We start from the raw sequence: 24,762 nt of genomic DNA on the forward strand, positions 1-24,762 counted from the left end.
TCATGTGCCTCTACAAATTCCTCAAACACTCCTACAATGTTTGCAATCAAGTGATTTAAAAAAATATGATTGATGCATAAAGAATAATAGAAACCAAGAGAGTAGCATGCAGATTTTGCACAACACACTGGGGCAAAAAGCAAGCAGAATCAATCACAAATTGCACACATTGCTGATACATGGCAATCGGCATTAGCTGCCAGTAAACCAGCAAACAAACTGAGCTGCTGTTTGCTCTGGAAACCACAGCAATCACGTTCACACGGGGAAAATATTTACCTCCATAAGGTCTATTAACCATAACAGGCGTTCCTGCAAGAATTCAATGTCAAACATTAGCACTGTGACATGAGAGGCAACTAATGGCAGCAAAGTCTTGCTGCAAGACAATGCCATTGAAGCAAATCTAGAGTGGCTGAATAATAGGAGACAATAGACAATAGGTGCAGGAGTAGGCCATTCGGCCCTTCGAGCCAGCACAGCCATTTAATGTAATCATGGCTGATCATCCCCAATCAGTACCCCGTTCCTGCCTTCTCCCCATATCCCCTGACTCCGCTATCTTTAAGAGCCCTATCTAGCTCAACAGGGTGCTGCAACAGTGAGATGATCCAGGGGTGGTGCCGGAAAGGCACCACACTCCTTACTGAGGTCAATCTTTCCAGCCATACGCGTGAAAAAACAAAATAACAGACGTTTTAGTAATCCTCTTCCTTCCCTCGGCTCTCCCGTGTTGGGTTGCATACTTTGGTTTCCAGCTAGTTCCAGTGACTGGAAGTGGGGATCATTCTGGGCCCAAGCTGGTCAGTGCACAGAACATTCTGCAGTGCAAATGGAGGAAGAGTGTGTATATGGGTGGAGAGGCGTGTGACTGCACATGTATGTGGGTGGAGAGGTGTGTGACTGCACATGTATATGGGTGGAGAGGTGTGTGACTGCACATGTATGTGGGTGGAGAGGTGTGTGACTGCACATGTATGTGGATGAAGCGTGTGACTGCACATGTATGTGGGTGGAGAAGCATGTGACTGCACATGTGGATGAAGCGTGTGACTGCACATGTATGTGGATGAAGCGTGTGACTGCACATGTATGTGGATGAAGCATGTGACTACACATGTATGTATGTATGTGGGTGAAGCGTGTGACTGCACATGTGGGTGGGTGGAGAGGCGTGTGACTGCACATGTATGTATGTGGGTGAAGCGTGTGACTGCACGCAAGCTGGTGACTGCTCACAATATTCCGCAGGTCAGACGGAGGAAGGGCATATTTGGGAGTGAAAGGGATGTGATGGACCTTGGATCGAGTTAGTTGTTGATATTCCAGCTTGTGCTTCACCAGGTCATCCAACACAGACTGGTGGATTTCATTTGTTTTATTCAGCAAATTCGAAACACTTTTTTCCATTGTGCAAATTTTGGTCACCAGGATTTGTTATTTTGTTCCCGAGACCAATCAGTTACAATTGGTTCTGCACGTGAATTTATTCTAACCCCCAGTTCTGAGGCACATCATCATGCAGTACGGAGCAACAATTTCCTCCCCCTTCCAGATACTCACCCTGGCAGAACTGAGGGTGGTGGATGTGTAGTAACTTCCAGACGAAGAGGCTGTCTCCCCATAGGACATGGCAGAGTAGGAATCGGATCCAGTGCTGGAAGTCTGTCGAGCTTTCATCGATTCAATCTCACGCCTCAGTACCATGCTATCAAATCTATCCAGATCCTGAGGTGTAACTATACCTCGGACCTCCGAGAGCAAGGAGAACTGAAGAACAATAAAGAACACAACACTATTACTGTGTTACATGTCCAGTAAATGTAATGACAAGGTGAAACCCACAACTTTCCCATTCAAATGATTATTCTCGCCTGTTACACATTATCTTTGGTGCTGACCTTCATATCTGAGGCTGAATGAAAAGATGACCAGACACTTCATTATCCAGGGACTGGTCTCACACCACTGCCACCTACAACTCCAATTCGCCAATTCACTCTCTGTGAACCTCCACAATAACCAACAAGCAAATGGTGATGAGACCTGTATGACTTGGAAAATATCTTTTGAATTAATCTAATATTTAGAACAAAGAACAGTTTGGCACCAGAATAGACCATTTGGCCCACACATCCAAATGTTCACAATTCATGCAGTAAGACAATGATCAATATGCAAAATCAATCTCTATATTGGTCGAGATGATAGCTTTCAGCTAAAGCAATAATGGGGAGAAAATTGGTGGAAAATTATGAAATAAATAGGTCACACAAGAAAATGCAGATGCTGGAATCTTGGGCACAAATAGTGCTGGAGGGACTCAGTGCTAAGGCAGCACGTGTAGAGGGAATGGACAGACCACGTTTTGGCTCAATACCTTTCTTCCTAAGTTGAAGAAAGTAAGAGGTGTCAAAAGACAAGTTGTTAAGGGTGAGGATAAGTTTTGCAGGTGGAGGAAGTGATAGTAGAGGAAACAGATTGGGTATCTGTTAAAGGAAGAACATGAGGGGCCCCAGACTTTCTTGATAGGAATTGGAGGTTTAAAGGGAATGGATGAACATGGTAAAGATGAGGCAATGAGGGCTCAGGAATTGGAGTAGTGAATAGCTAGATATCTCAGATATTTCAGATGTAGGTTGGAAGAGGCTGGTCACGGTGGATACGATAGAATCAAGGTCTTTGGTGAAAATTGGTTGGGCAGAAACAGGCAGAAACAATGGGCCAGCTAGGGAAGTCCTGTATGTGGATTTTGGAAAAAAGATAGAAACGGGAGTGTGGGGTTGGGGGACTATAAGGTTGGGGGCTGTGGAGGGGTGATTGCCAGAGATGATGAGTATGGCGATGATATGGGAGGTGATGGCCTGGTGTTTGCCAGTAGGGTCATGGTCAAGGGATAGGTATGAGGTGTCCGACAGCTGACACCTGGCCTCAGTAGAGCTGAGGTCAGCCTGCCAGACTACAACAGCATCTCCCTTGTCAGCAGATTTGATGACAATATTGAGATTGTGCTTTCGAAGGGGTTGAGATTGGAGTGGGCATAGATAGTGGAAAAGTCGAGTTGGTCAATACGCTTTACTTTGGAGCTGAAAAGGTGAACAGATGGTAGAAAACTGTCAGGGGAGTCCAGGAGGAGGAGGTATGTTAGAGGAAGGATAAAAGGTCGGCTCTGGGGAGGAGGAGGTCTCTTTGAAAGGAAAAAGGCCCAGAGATGCAGGTGATGGAAGAAGTGCTTAGAATGTATTGAGATGTGGGTTCAATGGAAAGGCCAGACCGTCAGTATGGGAGAGGGGGAGGTCAGGGAGGATGGTGAAAACCCAACAGGGGGAGGGAGGGGCAGGCGCTAGAGTTGAGGGGGGGCTTGTGTGGTGCCATGGGGGGGGGGGGGGGGGGGGGTAGAATAAAGGCTCAGTAGAGGCAGAGGTGGTCTGGGTGTTGTAGGAGTGAGTGTAGGGGAAAGCGGGATGCTTAGCGTTAATGGAAAGGCAGTGCGTCACAGCGGAGTCGGTGTTAGGGCCATGGTCTGGAAGAAGGCCGGGGAGCAGTAGGACCCTGTGGAATCTCGGTCAGTGGGCTGCAGGGGAAGCTGAAATAGGTCAGATGTCATTGCAGTCCTTCTTCTAGGAGAGACAATATACAATAGACAATAGGTGCAGGAGTAGCCTTGAAGCCAGCACCGCCATTCAATATGATCATGGCTGATCATCAACAATCAGAACCCCATTCCTGCCTTCTCCCCATATCCCCTGACTCCGCAATCTTCAAGAGCCCTATCTTGAAAGTTTCCAGAGAACTGGCCTCCACCAAGAATTCCACAGACTCACAACTCTGTGTGAAAAAGTGTTTCCTCATCTCCGTTCTAAATGGCTTACCCCTTATTCTTAAACTGTGGCCCCTGGTTCTGGAATCCCCCAAAATTGGGAACATGTTTCTTGCCTCTAGCTTGTCCAAACCCTTAATAATCTTATATGTTTCAATAAGATACCATCTCATCCTTCTAAATTCCAGAGTATACAAGCCCAGCCGCTCCATTCTCTCAGCATATGACAGTCCCGCCATCCCGGGAATTAACCTTGTGAACCTACGCTGCACTCCCTCAATAGCAAGAATGTCCTTCCTCAAATCTGGAGACCAAAACTGCACACAATACTCCAGGTATGGTCTCACTAGGGCGCTGTACAACTGCAGGAGGACCTCTTTGCTCCTATACTCAACTCCTCTTGTTATGAAGGCCAACATGCCATTAGCTTTCTTCACTGCTTGCTGTACCTGCATGCTCACTTTCATTGACTGATGAACAAGGACCCCCAAAACCTCATTGTACTTCCCATTTTCCCAACATGACACCATTTAGATAATAATCTTCCTTCCTGTTTTTGCTACCAAAGTGGATAACCTCACATTTATCCACATTAAAATGCATCTGCCATGCATCTGCCCACTCACCCAACCTGTCCAAGTCACCCTGCATTCTCATAGCACCCTGCTCACAGTTCACACTGCCACCCAGCATTGTGTCATCTGCAAATTTCCTAAGGTTACTTGTAATCCCTTCATCTAAATCATTAATCTATCTATATTACTAAAACTCTGTTCTTGACCGGTTTTGGCGATCTGTGCTGCGATTTCCGAGAGAACGCCGCCACCTACGGCCGTCATTTTTGGCCACCTCGCTCAGAGCCCCCCTCCGCCGTATGTGTGCCGAGGATTTTTCCCGTCGATGAAATATGACAGAGATATTAATGATTTTACAAAATTCTCCATTCGCTCTGCTGCCCCCGGCTGGCAGCAGGGGGGAGGGACTATAAAACCAGGAAGTGGTGTGCCTCAATCAGTCTCTGCAAGTGGTGTGCCTCAATCAGAGCTTAGAATGACACTGACAAATGTCTACAGCACTGTGAGTACCCTTAATTTGGTTTGAAAATGAAAATATGGTTAGAGGTAAAAAAGCACTGCCTGCAAATGGTTGTTTGGGTTTGGGTTGAAGTAAAAAGGCACTCTCTCTCACCCCCCCCCCCCCCCCTTCCTCTCCCCCCTCTCTCCTCCTCTCCCCCCCTCTCTCCTCCTCTCCCCCCCTCCTTTCCCCCTCTCCTCCCCCTCCTCTCCTCTCCCCCCCTCCACCCCCCTCTCCTCTTCCCCCCTTTTTTTCTCCCTCTCCTCCCCTCCCCTAAACCCCCTCCCCTCCACACCCCTACCCCCTTCCCTCCCCCTCCCTGCCCCCCCTCTCTCCTCCCCCTCCTTCCCTCCCTCTCTCTCTCCTCCCCCTCTCCTCTCCCCCCCTCCCCTCTCCTCTTCCCCCTCTCTCCTCTCTTTTTCTCCCCCTCCTCCCATCCATCCCCTCCCCTAAACCCCCCTCCCCTCCACACACCCCTACCCCCTTCCCTCCACCCTCCCTCCCCCTCCCTGTCCCCCCCTCTCTCCTCCCCCTCCTTCCCCCCCTCTCTCTCTCCCCTCCTCCCCTCCATTAGCGTGAGTGCGGGGGGGGGGGGGGGATAGTTAGTGTGTGACGCTGCATGCAGCCTCCCCCCCCCCCACAACCGCACTTTGGGGGAACAGACCCAACGGGTCTGCACTAGTATATATTGTAAATAGCTGCGGTCCTGGCACCGAGCCTTGCGGTACCCCACTAGACACTGCCAGCCATTCTGAAAGGGATCCGTTAATCCCTACTCTTTGTTTCCTGTCTGCCAACCAATTTTCTACCCATGTCAGCACTCTACCCCTAATACCATGTGCCCTAATTTTTCCCACCTATGTGGAACCTTATCAAATGCTTTTTGAAAGTCCAGGTGCATTACATACACTGGCTCTCCCTTGCCATTTTCCTAGTTACATCCTCAAAAAATTCCAGAAGATTAGTCAAGCATGATTTCCCCCTCGTAAATCCATGCTGACTGGGACTGATCCTGTTACTGCTATCCAAATGTGACGCTATTAAATCTTTTATGATTGACTCCAGCATCTTCCCCACCACCGATGTCAAGCTAACTGGTCTATAATTCTGTTTTCTCTCTCCTGCCTTTCTTAAAAAGTGGATAACATTAGTTACCCTCCAATCCACATGAACTATGTGAGGTAAGGGAAACAAGTAGAATAGCTATGGAAACTATGAGATTCAAAGAAGAGGAAGCACTGACACCTTTGAAAAATATAAAAGTGGATAAGTCTCCAGGTCCGGACAGGATATTCCCTAGGATATTGAGGAAAGTTAGTGTAGAAATAGCAGGGGCTATGACAGAAATATTTCAAATGTCATTAGAAACGGGAATAGTGCCGGAGGATTGGCATACTGCGCATGTTGTTCCATTGTTTTAAAAGGGTTCTAAGAGTAAACCTAGCAATTATAGACCTGTTAGTTTGACGTCAGTGGTGGGCAAATTAATGGAAAGGATACTTAGAGATAATATATATAAGCATCTGGATAAACAGGGTCTGATTAGGAACAGTCAACATGGATTTGTGCCTGGAAGATCATGTTTGACTAATCTTCTTGAATTTTTTGAAGAGGTTACTCGGGAAATTGATGAGGGTAAAGCAGTGGATGTTGTATATATGGACTTCAGTAAGACCTTTGACAAGGTTCCTCATGGAAGGTTGGTTAAGAAGGTTCAATTGTTGGGTATTAGTGGTGGAGTAGCAAGATGGATTCAACAGTGGCTGAATGAGAGATGCCAGAGAGTAATGGTGGATGGCTGTTTGTCAGGTTGGAGGCCAGTGACTAGTGGGGTGCCACATGGATCTGTGTTGGGTCCACTGTTGTTTGTCATGTACATCAATGATCTGGGTAATGGTGTGGTAAATTGGATTAGTAAGTATGCAGATGATACTAAGATAGGTGGTGTTGTGAATAATGAAGTAGATTTTCAAAGTCTACAGAGAGATTTATGCCAGTTGGAAGAGTGGGCTGAAAGATGGCAGATGGAGTTTAATGCTGATAAGTGTGAGGTGCTACATCTTGGCAGGACAAATCAAAATAGGACGTACATGGTAAATGGTAGCGAATTGAGGAATGCAGTTCAACAGAGGGATCTAGGAATAACTGTGCACAGTTCCCTGAAGGTGGAATCTCATGTAGATAGGGTGGTAAAGAAAGCTTTTGGTGTGCTGGCCTTTATAAATCAGAGCATTGAGTATAGAAGTTGGGATGTAATGTTAAAATTGCACAAGGCATTGGTGAGGCCAATACTGGAGTATGGTGTACAATTTTGGTCGCCTAAGTATAGGAAGGATGTCAACAAAATAGAGAGAGTACAGAGGGGATTTACTAGAATGTTGCCTGGGTTTCTGCAACTAAGTTACAGAGAAAGGTTGAATAAGTTAGGTCTTTATTCTTTGGAGCGCAGAAGGTTAAGGAGGGACTTGATAGAGGTCTTTAAAATGATGAGAGGGATAGACAGAGTTGACGTGGATAAGTTTTTTCCATTGAGAGTAGGGAAGATTCAAACAACAGGACATGACTTGAGAATTAAAGGACAGAAGTTTAGGGGTAACATGAGGGGGAACTTCTTTACTCAGAGAGTGGTAGCTGTGTGGAATGAGCTTCCAGTGAAGGTGGTGGAGGCAGGTTCGATTTTATCATTTAAAAATAAATTGGATAGTTATATGGACGGGAAAGGAATGGAGGGTTATGGTCTGAGTGCAGGTAGATGGGACTAGGGGAGAATACGTGTTCGGCACGGACTAGAAGGGCCGAGATGGCCTGTTTCCGTGCTGTAATTGTTATATGGTTATATGGTTAACTGATCCTGAATCTATAGAACATTGGAAAATGATCACTAATGAGTCCACGATTTATAGAGCCACTTCCTTAAGTACCCTGGCTCTGGGGATTTATCAGCCTTCAGTCCTATCAGTCTACCCAACATCATTTCCTGCCTGATGTGGATTACCTTCTGTTCCTCCGTCACCTCAAATCCTCTGGTTAGTACACAGGAAGATTGTGTTCTCCTTAGTGAAGACGGATCCAAAGTACCTGTTCAACTCATCTGCCATTTCCTTGTTCCCCATAATAAATTCACCCGATTCATTCTTCAAGGGTCCAACTTTGGTCTTAACTAATTTTTTCCTCTTCACATACCTAAAGAAGCTTTTACTATCCGGTGGGGGCGCTGTCCTGTACGGCTGCCAGTCCTGCAGCTGTCCGTTTTTTTCACTTCTTTTTTTATTATTTTTAGTACGTTATAGTGTGTAGTCGGGGGGTCTAATCTTTTTATGTGTGGGGGGTGGTGGGGGGGAAGGGGGAAACTGCTTTTTCAAGTCCCTACCTGGTCGGTGAGGCTGCCTTCCTCCGAGCAGCACCTTCGACCTGTCCTCGCGGACTACCAGCGGGTCCTGGAGCGACGTTTCCTGAGGGGACCTGGCCAGAACCTCGGCTTTGGCGACGGCACAGCGCTGGAGCGCTATCGCGGAGCGGGCGATGCCTTGCCTGAGTCGCCGCGCTGGAACTCCAGTATGCTGGGACCGCCGTTAAAAAAACATCGTGGAGCCGCGGCTCTGTGGAGCGGCCAGCTGCGGCGCTGAACTTTACATCGCCAGTGCGTGAAGCTTCGTCCAGCGCGGTCTGTTGGCTTGGAAGCCGCGGTCTCCAGTAAGAAGGCGGCCGTTCCTGGCACCCCAAGCCGCTGAGGGTTCTCCCGACGCCGGAGTACCATCACCCGGCGAGAACGGCCGGGAACATCGGGCCCCGTAACGGCGACTGTGGAGGCCTCAATAGGCCCGACTCTGGGTGGACAAGAGGATGGGGACTGGACTTTGTGCCTTCCCCCACAGTGGGAACCAGGGATGTTTTTATGTTTTAATGTTAAACTTCTTGAATGCTATGTTGTATTTTTAATAGTGTGCTGCAAGGACATCTGAATTTCCCCTGAATAAGGGGATTAATAAAGTATTTACAATCACAATCCTCCTTTATATTCTTGGCTGGCTGACCTTCGTACCTCATCTTTTCTCCCTGTATTGCCTTTTTAGTTATCTTTGGTTACTCTTTAAACGTTACCCAATCCTCTGGCTTCCCGCTCTTCTTTGCTATGTTATACTTCTTCTCTTTTATTTTTATACTGTCCCTGATGTCCCTTGTCAGTCACGGCTCATGGCTCATGGCTTTATAACCATATATAACCATATAACAATTACAGCACGGAAACAGGCCATCTCGACCCTTCTAGTCCGTGCCGAACACATAATCTCCCCTAGTCCCATATACCTGCGCTCAGACCATAACCCTCCATTCCTTTCCCATCCATATAACTATCCAATTTATTTTTAAATGATAAAAACGAACCTGCCTCCACCACCTTCACTGGAAGCTCATTCCACACAGCTACCACTCTCTGAGTAAAGAAGTTCCCCCTCATGTTACCCCTAAACTTCAGTCCCTTAATTCTCAAGTCATGTCCCCTTGTTTGAAGCTTCCCTACTTTCAGTGGGAAAAGCTTTTCCACGTCAACTCTGTCTATCCCTCTCATCATTTTAAAAACCTCTATCAAGTCCCCCCTTAACCTTCTGCGCTCCAAAGAATAAAGCCCTAACTTGTTCAACCTTTCTCTGTAACTTAGTTGCTGAAACCCAGGCAACATTCTAGTAAATCTCCTCTGTACTCTCTCTATTTTGTTGACATCCTTCCTATAATTAGGCGACCAAAATTGTACACCATACTCCAGAATTGGCCTCACCAATGCCTTGTACAATTTTAACATTACATCCCAACTTCTATACTCAATGCTCTGATTTATAAAGGCCAGCACACCAAAAGCTTTCTTTACCACCCTATCTACATGAGATTCCACTTTCAGGGAACTGTGCACAGTTATTCCCAGATCCCTCTGTTCACCTACATTCTTCAATTCCTTACCATTTACCATGTACGTCCTATTTTGATTTGTCCTGCCAAGATGTAGCACCTCACACTTATCAGCATTAAACTCCATCTGCCATCTTTCAGCCCACTCTTCCAACTGGCATAAATCTCTCTGTAGACTTTGAAACTCTACTTCATTACCCGCAACCCCACCTATCTTAGTATCATCTGCATACTTACTAATCCAATTTACCACGCCATCGTCCAGATCATTGATGTACATGACAAACAACAGTGGACCCAACACAGATCCCTGTGGCACCCCACTCGTCACTGGCCTCCAACCTGACAAACAACCATCCACCATTACTCTCTGGCATCTCCCATTCAGCCACTGTTGAATCCATCTTGCTACTCCACCATTAATACCCAACCATTGAACCTTCTTAACCAACCTTCCATGAGGAACCTTGTCAAAGGCCTTACTGAAGTCCATATACACAACATCCACTGCTTTACCCTCATCAATTTCCCGAGTAACATCTTCAAAAAATTCAAGAAGATTAGTTAAACATGACCTTCCAGGCACAAATCCATGTTGACTGTTCCTAATCAGACCCTGTTTATCCAGATGCTTATATATATTATCTCTAAGTATCCTTTCCATTAATTTGCCCACCACTGACGTCAAACTAACAGGTCTATAATTGCTAGGTTTACTCTTTGACCCCTTTTTAAACAATGGAACAACATGCGCAGTACGCCAATCCTCCGGCACTATTCCCGTTTCTTTTTTTTTTTTTTTTAATTATTTTTATTAGAAGTAATGGTAAATTACAATAACACACAACACATATATCTTAATACATATTTTGTACCGCTTCATTTTTTTTTTTTTTAAGCTTTAAGAAAAAGATAGAAGTAAGGAAAGTAAAGAAGGTGCGCAAGAGTCGTGAAGTGCAAGAGAGTGTTGGGAAAAGAAAGCCCCTTAGAAAAGAAGTTAGAGAAGGAAGTAAAGTAAGAAAGTAGACCCTAGAAAAGAAAGAAAAAGAAAGTAAGGACAATCGCTCTATTATAACATTAAACTCCGCAGAAAGGGGACTACCAACCAAGTCTGTTTTTGTTGTTTTACCTCCCGTTGCCAGGTCCTGATACCATTTATTTATTTATTTATTTTTATAATTACTATTGCACCTCATGCTTGTAATAGGTCCAGAAACGTAGACCACGTCTTTTGGAATTGGTTTGCTTTACCTGCTAAGAGGAATCTCATCTCTTCCAGATGTAATGTTTCAAACATATTTGATGTCCATATTTTTATTGTTGGTGTGGGCGCATTTTTCCAGAATTTAAGTATGAGCTTTTTTCCCATTATTAGCCCGTAATTGAGTAAATTCTTCTGATACACGTTTAATTCAGGGATATCTTCCGATATCCCAAAAATGATCCATTCTGGTTTTGGTACCAGTTTTATTTTAATTAATTTTGAAAAAATATCAAATATTCCATGGAATGGAACAACATGCGCAGTACGCCAATCCTCCGGCACTATTCCCGTTTCTAATGACATTTGAAATATTTCTGCCATAGCCCCTGCTATTTCTACACTAACTTCCCTCAATGTCCTAGGGAATATCCTGTCCGGACCTGGAGACTTATCCACTTTTATATTTCTCAAAAGTGTCAGTACTTCCTCTTCTTTGATCCTCATAGTTTCCATAGCTACACTACTTGTTTCCCTTACCTCACATAGTCCCCTTTGTTCAACTATAAGACCTCCAATTTACCCATCTCCTTTGCAAATTGTAGATTATCACATCATATTATGGTCACTACCTCCTAATGGCCCTTCAAGTTCCTTTATCAAATCCGGTTCATTGCACAACACTAAATCCAGAATTGCCTTCTCCCTGGTAGGCTCTAGTACAAGCTGCTCTAATGCCCCTGTCCCACTTAGGAAACCTGAACGGAAACCTCTGGAGACTTTGCGCCCCACCCAAGGTTTCCGTGCGGTTCCCGGAGGTTGCAGGTGGTTGCCGGAGGTTGCAGGTAGTGAAAGTAGGTAGGGAGACTGACAAAAACCTCTGGGAACCTCCGGGAATCGCACGGAAACCTTGGGTGGGGCGCAAAGTCTCCAGAGATTAAGTGGGACAGGGGCATTAGAATCCATCACGGAGGCACTCCACAAACTCTCTTTCTTCGGGTCCAGTAAGTACCTGATTTTCCCAGCCTACCTGCATGTTGAAATCTCCCATAACAACCACAGCATTACCTTTACGACATGCCAATTTAAATTTAACTTGTACCCTATATCCAGGCTACTATTTGGGGGCCTGTAGATGTCCCATTAGGGTCTTTTTACCCTTACGTTTCCTTAGTTCTATCCATACTGACTCCACATCTCCTGTTTCAATGTCACCCCTTGCAAGGGGCTGAATTTCATTCCTCACCAACAGAGCTACCCCACCCCCTCTGCCCACCTGTTCGATAGGAGGCATAACCTTGAATATTCAGTTCCCAGCCTTGGCCCTCTTGCAGCCATGTCTGTAATTCCCACATCATACTTGCCAATTTCTAACTGAGCCTCAAGCTCGTCCACTTTATTTCTTATAGGGAGGTTTCACGGCAATCGGGTCACGACCCATGACCCGTACTGTTGCCACGCTACTCCAAATGGAGTACACGCGATGAGCTGCAGGTAGGCACTTACCATTGTTTCCAGCGTAGCGGGCCCGTTAAAACCCGCTGAAATTGTCAATTTTTGCATTGTAAATAATTATGGAAATCGGGATAAGCGTGTGAGACATTTAGCCTACTTCAGAATTACACAAGTGAGGAGAAATGAGGGTAGATAGAAGCGAGAGCTGAAAGGACAACAAAACAGTGCTTGGCGAACATTGGCCGTTTGCTCACTGCATTTCATCAACTAAGGCATTATTTGTGTTTTTTCTTGATTCCTTTGACATCATTGACATCTAAAAAGTTTCAGAAGTGATAAATCTGGCTGTAAATTTTTTAAATCGCCCATGGTTCTCAAGTGGGTTTTTACTAACAAAATAAAAATGCATCTGAAGCAAAATTTACAGCCAGATTTATCACTTCTGAGACTTTTTAGATACCAAAGGAATCATGAAAAAACACAAATAATGCCTTACTGTTGATGAAATGCAGTGAGCAAACGCAATAATTCCCAATATTTTCAATTCCGATATCTGCACAGCCAATGTTTACCAAGCACTTTAGCTGTTGTAGTCCCTTCAGCTCTCACTTCTCTTTACCTTCATTTTGCTTCACTTTTGGAATTCTGAAGTTGGGTACATGTCTCTCACACTTACCCCGACTTCACCAATAGGGTGATTTCACGAAAGGTCACTGGAGCTTAAATCCCCACTCACGTGACCGAAAATTTTAACTGGGGGACAAGCGTCACTTCCGGTACATGTTAGTGGATGGGAAAACACGCACTTTCACACCCGTTAAAAGCATCGAAAACGGCCAGTTTTTGAGCTGCAATTAAGTGAGCCAGTCGGGGTGACCGTGAGGAACAGCTACCTAAATTTACAGTCCAAAAAAAAGATAGAAACTAAGGTAAATACAAGAGGGAGCTGAAGGTGTAAAAACGGCGGAAGTTGATTGCCGACATTTTTCGTGGAGATTTAAAGATCCAAAATATCGGGAATTATCGCGTTTGCTCGCTGCATTTCATCAAAAGTGGCATTATTGACTTTGTTATCTTTATTCATTTGTTATATGAAAAGCATTAAAAGTTAGAAACCCGTCAGTAAAATTGCAAAATCGCCCATGGTTCTCGGGTGGGTTTTAACATGCAAAATGAAAACGCTTCTGAAGCTACATTCACCATTTAAATAATCGTAAACTCTCAATGCGTTTGGAAATCAATTTTACTGAGATGCAAGCTTACGATTATTTAAATGGTGAATGGAGCTTCAGAAGCGTGTTCATTTTGCATGTTAAAACCCACCCGAGAACCATGGGCGATTTTGCTATTTTACTGAAGGGTTTCTAACTTTTAATACTTTTCATATAACAAATGAATAAAGATAACAAAGTCAATAATGCCACTTTTGATGAAATGCAGCGAGTAAACGCGATAATTCCCGATATTTTGGATCTTTAAATGTCCACGAAAAATGTCGGCAATCAACTTCCGCCGTTTTTACACCTTCAGTTCCCGCTTGTATTTACCTTAGTTTCTATCTTTTTTTTGGACTGTAAATTTAGGTAGCTGTTCCTCACGGTCACCCCGACCGGCTCACTTAATTGCAGCTCAAAAACTGGCCGTTTTCGATGTTTTTAACGGGTGTGAAAGTGCGTGTTTTCCCATCCACTAACATGTACCGGAAGTGACGCTTGTCCCCCAGTTAAAATTTTCGGTCACGTGAGTGGGGATTTACGCTCCAGTGACCTTTCGTGAAATCACCCTATATTTACAGCGCAGAAATTCAACATTTTGGTGGTTTTTAACAGGTAGGAAAGTACGCGTTTCTTGCATTAATAACACATCCCGGAAGTTACGGATGTACTCCAGATGGATTGAGCGGCTCCGTGCGTCAAGCCCTATGACCCAGTGACCTTACGTGCAACCCCCCTATACTTTGCGCATTCATATAAAACACTTTGACTTTGGTATTCACCTCCCCTCTCACTCCAGTCCCTATTGGCCCTGACCTTATTCTCTTATCCCTTCTCGAACTTTCCTTCCCATTAATTCGGGAGTCATTTGTAACTTTTCCAGTACTTATTTCCCCTCCAACTCCATCTTTATACTCCCAATTTGTCAATCCCTCCCCCCCACTATTTAGTTTAAACCCACACGTGTAGCCCCAGCAAACCTGCCTGCCAGAAGGTCAGTCTCCCTCCAGTTAAGGTGTAACCTGTCCATTTTGTACAGGTCACCCCAGAGGAGATCCCAGTGGTCTATAAATCTAAATCCTTGTTCCCTGCACCAGCCCCCCAGCCACACATTCAGATCCCCTATCTCCCTGTTCCTGCTCTCACTAGCACAAGGTACTGGAAGCAATCCAGAGATAACCACCCTAGAAGTTCTGCTTTTCAGACTTCTTTCTAACCCTCTATACTCACGTTGCAGAACCTCCTTCCACTTCTTGCCGACGTCGTTTGTGCTCACGTGCACAACTACTGCCGGCTGTTCACCTTCCCTCTTGAGGATATTCTGAATTTGGTTTGTGATATCTTGAACCCTGGCACCATGGAGGCAACAGACCTTCCTCGAGTCTCGCCTGCCGTCACAGAATCTCCAGTCCGCTCCACCACTATGGGTCTGCCCGACATTGGTCTCGCCGGTCGAGTCTCATCGCTAGGATTGGAGCCATCGACCTGACCGCCGCTCGGACTGGAAGCGTCGTCTCCCCCGACAGCTCCCAAGTACCTGTTTTTATTAGGCACAGCCGCCTGGGTCTCCTATTCTCCACGTTTACTCCACTTTTTCTCAGTCACCAACCTTTATTCTTCCTGTATCCTTGGCAAGACATCCTCACTGTAGGTCCTGTCCAGGAAACTCTAGTTTTCCCAGATGATCCTGAAGTCATCAAGTTGCCTCTCCACTGCCCCAACACGGTTATTCAAGAGCTGAACCTGGACACACTTACCACAGTTGTAGCAGCCAGAGGCTCCATCGGTGTCCCGGGCCTCCCACATCTTGCAAGCATCACACTGAATCATCTTACCCGTCATGTGTTCACCGCGTCCCGTCCTCTCCTCCTCGCCGAAGACTCTCGAGCCAAAGACTCACACTTTTCTCTCAAGGTACTTCCCTCACAAGGCCGCTTCCCCCCTGGCCGTTCCCCTAGAGCAACCTTGCTTATATTGGCTGATAAATTGCCTAATTCGCCAAGCAATTCGTGATAAGCAATACAATGGTTACCTTTGCATGAGTATTGAGGAGCTCGAAGAGGGCCATTACCAATGCCTGAACACTGATGTTGTTCTCCGTGTACTCATCGAGATAATACGCCATGGTTGCTTGCTCATGCTCATTCAGCAGATGCCGAGCTTGTTCGTCCAACATGGCTCGTGCTTGGTTCACCAAGCTGCTCAGCATGACCTGCGAGCCCGCAAAACCCTTGTAAAACACCGGCTGCAATCAATAGCAAAATGGGTAATTTTATTCAACAATCAAAATCATTGGTGATGCTGCCAACTCATCTCATCTTTCATTTGAAGGTCTTCCATTTATCCAGAGCCTTTTACAATCTAAACAAGTTGAGGTGCTATTGCCCATTTCAAGGTAAAAATGATGGCACATCCACAGAGATTGTTTCATACGAAGCACTGGTAATCACTCTTTATCTAACACCAATACAAAACCTAGTCCAATACCGCAGGTCCGATCCTTGTCTCTACTCGTTCAAGCCCTTCAGCCTCGTGCAAATAGAATTCCAGAAGCTCAGCACACTCTCATGCGCTATCCCAGAAGATCGGCACACCCCAATGTGCTCTCCCCTCTTTTATTCCCTTATGGACCCTTAGCGTAAAATACATGGTGGGGGGGAGGGCAACCCCTAAAAACAATTATCAATAAGGATTACAAAATACATTAATTGACAGTTCCCTAACCCAATCACAAAACATCACATAACATAGTTTCGATAGAAAGCACAGTGGGAAACAGTTCCATTATGCAAAGAAACATTCTTCCAAGTAAAGTAAACAATTTGGGCAAGGCCCCTCTCCTTGACCAATCACGAGTAACGACGCGAAGACCATGCAACATAGTTATAAACATTATTATAACCCATAATTTCCCAACCAATCCTGAGCATGCATTTGCAGCAAGACCTCTGCAAAACCTCATACATATTAACAATTAAAGGCCATCTGGACATCAACCTTTATTCAACCTCGTCCCAGGCCACAGACACTCTGGAGCCATGATCCTCATGGTCTTTGCAGCTTTTGCAAAAGATGTCAAGCAGGTTTTACAAAAGCAGAAATCTCCATTTTGTCAGGTACCCAAAATGCCCAATATTACCATGTGCACATGAATAGAAAATAGTGAACATAGTGAGGCAGCATCTATGAATGGAACTCTAAAATAACAAGGTGTCTCTTCTTAGATTCTGCAGTTTTTTAATCTTGATTATAGATTCCTGAGAAGTGCATAATTTGTCAGAAAGTACATGATTTATTTTTTTATATCCCTTAGAAAAAAGGAAACTTTCTACAAAACAAAAACTCAGTTCAATCCAGAAAAAAAGAATCATTAATTCTAGTTAATTTATTCTAATTCTAGCCCACATAAAATCTGTTCCTGACTTTTGTTGGCTCAGTGTATTTGAGAAGGAGAACATTAAATCGGAAGTGGCAGTGATGCAGTTGAACAAAGGGGACTATGAAGGTATGAGAGGGGAGCTGGCCAAAGTAGACTGGAAAGGGATCTTAGCAGGAATGACGGTGGAACAGCAATGACAGGAATTTCTGGGCATAATCCGGGAGGCACATCATTTCATTCCAAAACGGAAGAAAGATTCTAAGGGGAGCAGGAGGCAACCGTGGCTGACAAGAGAAGTTAGGGATAGAATAAAACTAAAAGAAAAGATGTATAACACAGCAAAGAGTAGCCAGAAGCCAGAGGATTGGGAAACATTCATAGGACAACAGAAGGAAACAAAACGGGCAATACGGGCTGAAAAGATGAAGTACGAGGGGAAGCTGGCCAGAAATATAAAGAAGGACAGTAAAAGCTTCTTTAGATATGTTAAGGGGAAAAAGAGTAGAAAAGTCAAATGTGGGTCCCTTGAAGGCCGACACGGGTGAAATTATTATGGGCAACAAGGAAATGGCAGAAGAGTTGAATAGGTACTTTGGATCTGTCTTCACTAAGGAAGACACAAACAATCTCCCAGATGTACTGGAGGACAGAGGATCTAAGGGGGCAGAGGAACTGAAAGACATTTTCATTAGGCGAGAAATAGTATTGGGTAGGCTAATGGGACTGAAGGATGATAAATCTCCTGGGCCCGACGGTCTGCATCCCAGGGTCCTCAGGGAGGTGGCTCTAGAAATAGTGGACGCATTGGTGATCATTTTCCAATGTTCAATAGATTCAGGATCAGTTCCTGTGGATTGGAGGATAGCTAATGTTATCCCACTTTTCAAGAAAGGAGCGAGAGAGAAAACGGGGAATTACAGACCAGTTAGCCTGACTTTGGTGGTGGGAAAGATGCTGGAGTCAATTATTAAAGAGGTAATAATGGGACATTTGGAAAGCAGTAAAAGGATTAGTCCAAGTCAACATGGATTTATGAAAGGGAAATTATGCTTGACTAATCTTCTGAAATTTTTTGGGGATGTGACAAGTAAAATGGATGAAAGGGTGCCAGTGGATGTAGTGTATCTAGACTTTCAGAAAGCCTTTGATAAGATCCCGCACAGGAGACTGGTGACTAAAATTAGAGCAGATGGTATTGGGGGTAGGGGTGTTGACATGGATAGAAAATTGGTTGGCAGACCGGAAGCAATGAGTAGGAGTGAACGGGTCCTTTTCAGAATGGCAGGCAGTGGCGAGTGGAGTGTCGCAAGGCTCGGTGTTGGGGCTGCAACTGTTTACCATATATATTAATGATTTGGAAGAGGGAATTAGGAGCGACACTAGCAAGTTTGCGGATGACACAAAGCTGGGTGGCAGTGTGAACTGTGAAGAGGATGTTAGGAGGTTGCAGGGTGACCTGGACAGGTTGAGTGAGTGGGCAGATGCGTGGCAGATGCAGTATAATATAGATAAATGTGAGGTTATTCACTTTGGCGGCAAAAACAAAGGGGCAGATTATTATCTCAATGGGGTTAGGTTAGGTAAGGGGGAGGTACAGTGAGACCTGGGTGTCCTTGTACACCGGTCACTGAAAGTTGGCGTGCAGGTACAGCAGGCAGTGAAGAAAGCTAATGGAATGTTGGCCTTCATAACAAGAGGATTTCAGTATAGGAGTAAAGAGGTTCTTCTGCAGTTGTATAGGGCTCTGGTGAGACCACATCTGGAGTATTGTGTACAGTTTTGGTCTCCTAATTTGAGGAAGGACATCCTTGAGATTGAGGCAGTGCAGCGTAGGTTCACGAGATTGATCCCTGGGATGGCGGGACTGTCATATGAGGAAAGATTGAAAAGACTAGGCTTGTATTCACTAGAGTTTAGAAGGATGAGGGAGGATCTGATAGAAACATAAAATTAAAAAAGGACTGGACAAGCTAGATGCAGGAAAAATGTTCCCAATGTTGGGCGAGTTCAGAACCAAGGGCCACAGTCTTAGAATAAAGGGGAGGTCATTTAAGACAGGTGAGAAAAAACCTTTTCACCCAGAGAGTTGAGAATTTATGGAATTCCCTGACACAGAGGGCAGTGGAGGCCAAGTCACTGGATGGATTTAAGAGAGAGTTAGATAGAGCTCTAGGGGCTAGTGGAGTCAAGGGATATGGGGAGAAGGCAGGCACGGGTTATTCAGGCAGGCACAGGGGACGATCAGCCATGATCACAATGATCACTGGCTCGAAGGGCCGAATGGCCTCCTCCTGCACCTATTTTCTATGTTTCTATGTATAATTCCAAGATACATCTGCTGTTACAGATGATTACAAAGTCATTAAAATCAGCAATGGTGCAAATTGCAATTAATAATGGACTTGAAAAGAAGATCATGCAAGAGGTAGGCATTTCACATGTAGTGGTACTTGGGATTCTGTCTGCAAGGTTTCCAGCCAGAATAGTAAATGAAATGATGTAGAGATGTAGGTGGAGGCATGTAGCGGGACTAGAAACATGCATTTAGAACAAATTTTTATTTTTTATTTTATTTAACCTTTATTTAACCAGGAGAAGTCTCATTGAGATTAAAAATCTCTTTTACAAGAGTCCTGGCCAAGACAGGCAGCAGCACAGTTCCAGTTACAGACAATAATTTAAAAAAAACAACAGAGAACATATAAATAGAGTCACAGTCAGAACATCATCAAACAAAGCATGTACAGACAGAAGAGCCCGCTTCAACATCATTAAGAAGGGATTTAAATCTGTTAATAGAAACCAGCTCCTTAAGTTTCAGTTCATTCTGCAGCTGGTTCCATGCGAAGGGAGCAGCATAACTAAATGCCCTTTTCCCCAGTTCAGTACGGACTTTAGGTACAGTTAGTAAGAACAAGTCCTCAGAGCGGAGCTGATAAGTTCCTGTGCTTTTTCGAATTACATACTTCTGCAGGTATGAAGGAAGAACACCGAGGATAGTCTTATAAATAAGGATATGCCAATGATGGAGTCTGTGGGTGGACAGGGCAAACCATCCAACTTGAGCATACAAAGTGCAGTGGTGCGTGAGGGTTTTAAAATTAGTAACAAATCTCAGTGCTCCGTGGTAGACCGTGTCCAAAGACTGTAGGCATTTTGAAGATGCATTCATATATAAAACATCATCATAGTCCAACACAGACATAAACATTGCAGCAACAAGTCTTTTTTTGGCTTCAAAAGAAAAACAAGATTTGTTTCTAATTAAAAACCTAATTTTATCTTTAGTTTTTTCACAAGTTGCTGGATATGAGGTTTAAAAGAGAGAGAATCGTCAATTATATTTCCCAGATATTTATATTGAGACACAAATCTAATGATATCTTCAACAACAAAGCTCTAGATGGGCACAGTCATTTTATCTGAAAGTTTATGGGGTATGTCTTCATCATACTCGGAAGGCTGAAGTGGTGATTAGGTAATACCCCATCAATCTGGCGATTTGTCTACAATACTGTAACGAACTAGTTTTATGCACAGAATTTGTATTTAACCATCCTCCATACACTGCATTTTTCTGGAGAAATTACCTAGCTTGTATGGGGATAGGATGCTGTAGTTTCTGTTTCCTCCACTAATTAAACAATCTCTATTTTATGAGAACATTTACCCTATCATAAACTGTAAAAACTGCAGGTGCTGTTTTCTTAAAAAAGACACAGTGCTGGATTAACTCAGCAGGTCAGGCAGCAGTTCTGGATAACATGAATAACCGATGTTTCGGGTTGTGACCCTATGATAAGCTGTTTGCCGGAAGTCACACTCTCCAGCCCACCTCTAACTCATTGACGCTGTCCAGGCTGTTCTTAAGAGTATCGGTGCTCTACACTGCCAACGAAAAATCTCACCCATTTGAGAGTGATCTCAATAAATTACCCCAACGTCTGGGCCAGGTCACTGCCAGGGCCCGAGTTAGTTCCCACAGAGAATTTAGAAGGATATGAGGGGATCTTACAGAAATATATAAAATCATTAAGGGATTGGACATGCTAGAGGCAGGGAAATGTTCCTGATGTTGGGGGAGTCTAGAACCAGGGGCCACAGTTTAAGAATAAGGGGTAGGCCATTTAGAACTGAGGTGAGGAAAAACTTTTTCACACAGAGTTGTGAATTTGTGGGATTCTCTGCCTCAGATGGCAGTAGAGGCCGATTCACTGGATGCATTAAAAAGAGAGTTAGATGGAGGTCTTCGGGCTAGCGGAATCAAGGGGCATGGGGTACTGATTGTGGATGATCAGTCATGATCACAGTGAATGGCGGTGCTGGATCGAAGGGCCGAATGGTCTACCTCTGCACCTATTGTCTATGTATCTATGGGTGGAATTGTGCAATATCATCTTGAATAGTAGCAACATTTCAACAAGCCAATGAAATGAGGAAGGAATTAAATTTATTCACTAAATCGATTGTCTAGTTATTATAGGGCAGATTGTGGAATGTGAATTTCATAGAACACATGAACATAAAATCAAGCTGGTACTGAAAATATGAAAACCACACATGTTCCATCAGCAGTGTTATATTAGCTATTTATTTTTCACTTTTCTGGCTTGATAAGGTATTGACCAGTTCCTGAACAACTATAGTTCCTTCGCCAACTGTATAATGGCAGAAGGTTTGCATCAAACCCCATAATTTGGGGTTGATAGATTCATACAGAATGAAACACACCCTTCAGCCCAACTTGCCCATGCCGACCAAGATACCCCATCTACACTAGCCACACTTGCTCGTATGTGGCCCATATGCCGCAAAACCTGCCCATGTATTTGTTGAAATATTGTTATAGTACCTACCGCAACTACCTCCTCTGGCAGCTCGTTTCAAGCACCCACCATATGGCCCATCGTCCACTCTGCCATTCAATCATGGCGGATCTACAGTAGCTTTCCCTCTCAACCCCATTCTCCTGCCTTTGCCCCATAACGCCTAAAATCCAGGTCTCACAAAATTGAGATAAAAAGAAAAACATGTGTCTTTTTTGTAGTGCATATTCCACAATCTGCCCTGGAATAATCAGACAATCGATTTAGTGAATAAATGTAATTTCTTTCTCATTTCACTGGCTTGTGGAAATTGTGCTAGGGTGCGATAAAACATTCTTAGATGTGTTCTATGTACTGATGAAAAATAATATATAGATATTTATAATGTTGCATTAGTCATAGTCATAGAGTCATACAACATGGAAACAGGCCCTTTGGCACAACTGTCCATGCTAACCAAAATGTCCCATTTATGGTAGTCCTACCTTCCCATGTTTGGCCCATATCCCTCTCAAACATTCCTATCCATTTACCTGTTCAAATGTCTCAAATGTCGTTATAGTAGCTGCCTCAACTACCTCCTCTGGCTGCTTGTTCTATTACCGTGGAAATGAATTAACCACAAACACGTGAAACAGATTTCTGTCCTACCTTTGTAACTGCCTGCCCAGTATCTTCTTTGGCAATCCTGGAAGAGAAAAATGAGGCTATTTTAAATAACTCTCGTCACCCACTGGCATCAGGACGTAGCAGCTGTCTTAAGCAACATCACACAACAAACCTTCAGCGACTATTCTGACAGCGTACATGCAAGCAGCTCGGTGGATACACAATATTTATTCCATCTCCGGTTTTTGTGCTCTGTCCGACATCTGCCAGAAAATCTTGATTTTCCTTACCTTTCTATCATTTTATTTAGAAATAAACATAGGTGCAGAGACAAAGGCATCAATAATGTTTACTTCCGATTCCCCCTTCCCACACCACTCCCCTCCAGAACACGGTATTGGCAGTACAGGTACCAACGCTGCATTCTAGATCAAAACTGCAAGGGATGATACCTTTCAATGACTGAGCATTGATGACGGTATATTTGCTTTATTAAAAATTCCAAACATAATTCCATGGCAGAATGAGCAAAAGATACATAATTACTAAGTAGATATCTTCAGCATCTACAGGGTCTTTGCGGCTATTAGAATAGAAAACATAGAACAGTACAGCACAGGAACAACATTGTTTGTGCCGAGCGAAGCCTGGTCTCATCTGCCTGTATATGATCCATATTCCTCTATTCCCTACACTTCCATGTGCCTATCTAAAAACCTCTGAAACACCACTTTCGAAGCTGCCTCCACCACCACCTCGGCAATGCACTCCAGACTCCCACCAGTCTCTTGCCCCACAGTTCCAGTCACTCCATTACAGGAAAGATGTGGAGCGGTCAGCGGTCAATCCAGAGCCAGGGGGGGTAAGGGCGGCTGGGCTGCAGGCGGTGCGGGACAGCTGGCCCAGGGGGTGGGGCCACAGCGAGCGGGCAGCGACCAAATGACTGCGAGTCGGGTGACGTAACTGCGTGTGAAAAACAGTGCGCACAGGCAGACACACGATGCAGACCCATTGTGACGTGATCAGCTCGTTTATTTTCAAAGAGATTTCAGATCTGTGAACATTTTCATAAATAGCTCAAGAAATAAAGCAAGATATTTTCAGGTAAGCCGATTTTTGACTTCACCGGATAAATCTCTACAGGAATATGTCAAAATGATATCGTCAGGACGGCGTTTTTTCCAACAGTATGAACACACACACACAGTATGAACACCCCACCCCCCCCCCCCAAGATCAGAGTTTTATAAGTATAGAGATGCATAAGTCTTTTAAAGAAGTAAATCAGAAGTTGATGCATCAGGGGGCATGAAATTGACAGAGAAGCTTTGACAGAGAAGATGAAGGAGAATCCAAAGAGTCTTTTAATGGCACAATAGACAATAGACAATGGACAATAGACAATAGGTGCTGGAGTAGGTCATTCGGCCCTTCGAGCCAGCACCACCATTCAATGTGATCATGGCTAATCATCCACAATCAGTACCCCATTCCTGCCTTCTCCCCATATCCCCTTAATAATCTTATATGTTTCAATAAGAATCCTTCTCATCCTTCTAAATTCCGGAGTATACAAGCCCAGCCCCTCCATTCTCTCAGCACATGACAGTCCTGTCATCCTAGGAATTAACCTTGTGTACCTACGCTGCACTCCCTCAATAGCAAGAATGTCCTTCCTCAAATTAGGGGACCAAAACTGCACACAATACTCCAGGTGTAGTCTCACTAGTGCCCTACACAACTGCAGAAGAACCTCTTTGCTCCTTTACTCAACTCCTCCTGTTATGAAGGCCAACATGCCATTCACTTTCTGCACTGCCTGCTGTACCTGCATGCTTACTTTCAGTGACTGATGAGCAAGGACCCCCAGATCCTGTTAATCCCTACTCTTTGTTTCCTGTCTGCCAAACAATTTTCTATCCATGTCAGCACTCTATCCCCAATACCATGTGCCTTAATTTTGCCCACTAATCTCCTATGTGGGTCCTTATCAAATGCTTTCTGAAAGTCCAGGTGCACTACATCCACTGGCTCCCCCTTGTCCATTTTCCTAGTTACATCCTCAAAAAATTCCAGAGCTTTAAGGGAGAAAGAGTAATAGAATAAGGCATCTTAAGGTGCAAAATATATATTTGAAGACACAGATGATGGGCAAAGTCCTTAATGAATTTCTCTTCTGTTTTTACTATGGAGAAGGACATGAAGACAAGGGAACTTGGCAAAGGTAATGGCAAAGTCCGGAGGACAGTCTGTATTACAGTAGGTGAGTTGCTGAGCAA

The 24,762-nt window shown here is 44.4% G+C and overlaps 1 protein-coding gene across 4 annotated transcripts in view; it reads right to left on the minus strand.

Moving 5' to 3' along the window:
* Positions 1-24,762, minus strand: part of whrn (whirlin) — a 190,508-nt gene that overhangs the window by 43,617 nt on the left and 122,129 nt on the right. For 2 of the 4 annotated variants that reach the window (XM_033049267.1, XM_033049270.1), the window contains 3 exons: positions 22,526-22,562; positions 15,702-15,914; positions 1,564-1,770 (listed from right to left, as the gene is read on the minus strand). In XM_033049267.1, coding sequence (XP_032905158.1) covers positions 1,564-1,770; positions 15,702-15,914; positions 22,526-22,562 — 457 coding nt within the window. The remainder of the gene's footprint in view (positions 1-1,563; positions 1,771-15,701; positions 15,915-22,525; positions 22,563-24,762) is intronic. The other 2 variants (XM_033049268.1, XM_033049269.1) reach the window with 2 other exon arrangements.

This window comes from Amblyraja radiata, chromosome 32 (assembly GCF_010909765.2).
Source record: "Amblyraja radiata isolate CabotCenter1 chromosome 32, sAmbRad1.1.pri, whole genome shotgun sequence".
NCBI lineage: Eukaryota > Metazoa > Chordata > Chondrichthyes > Rajiformes > Rajidae > Amblyraja > Amblyraja radiata.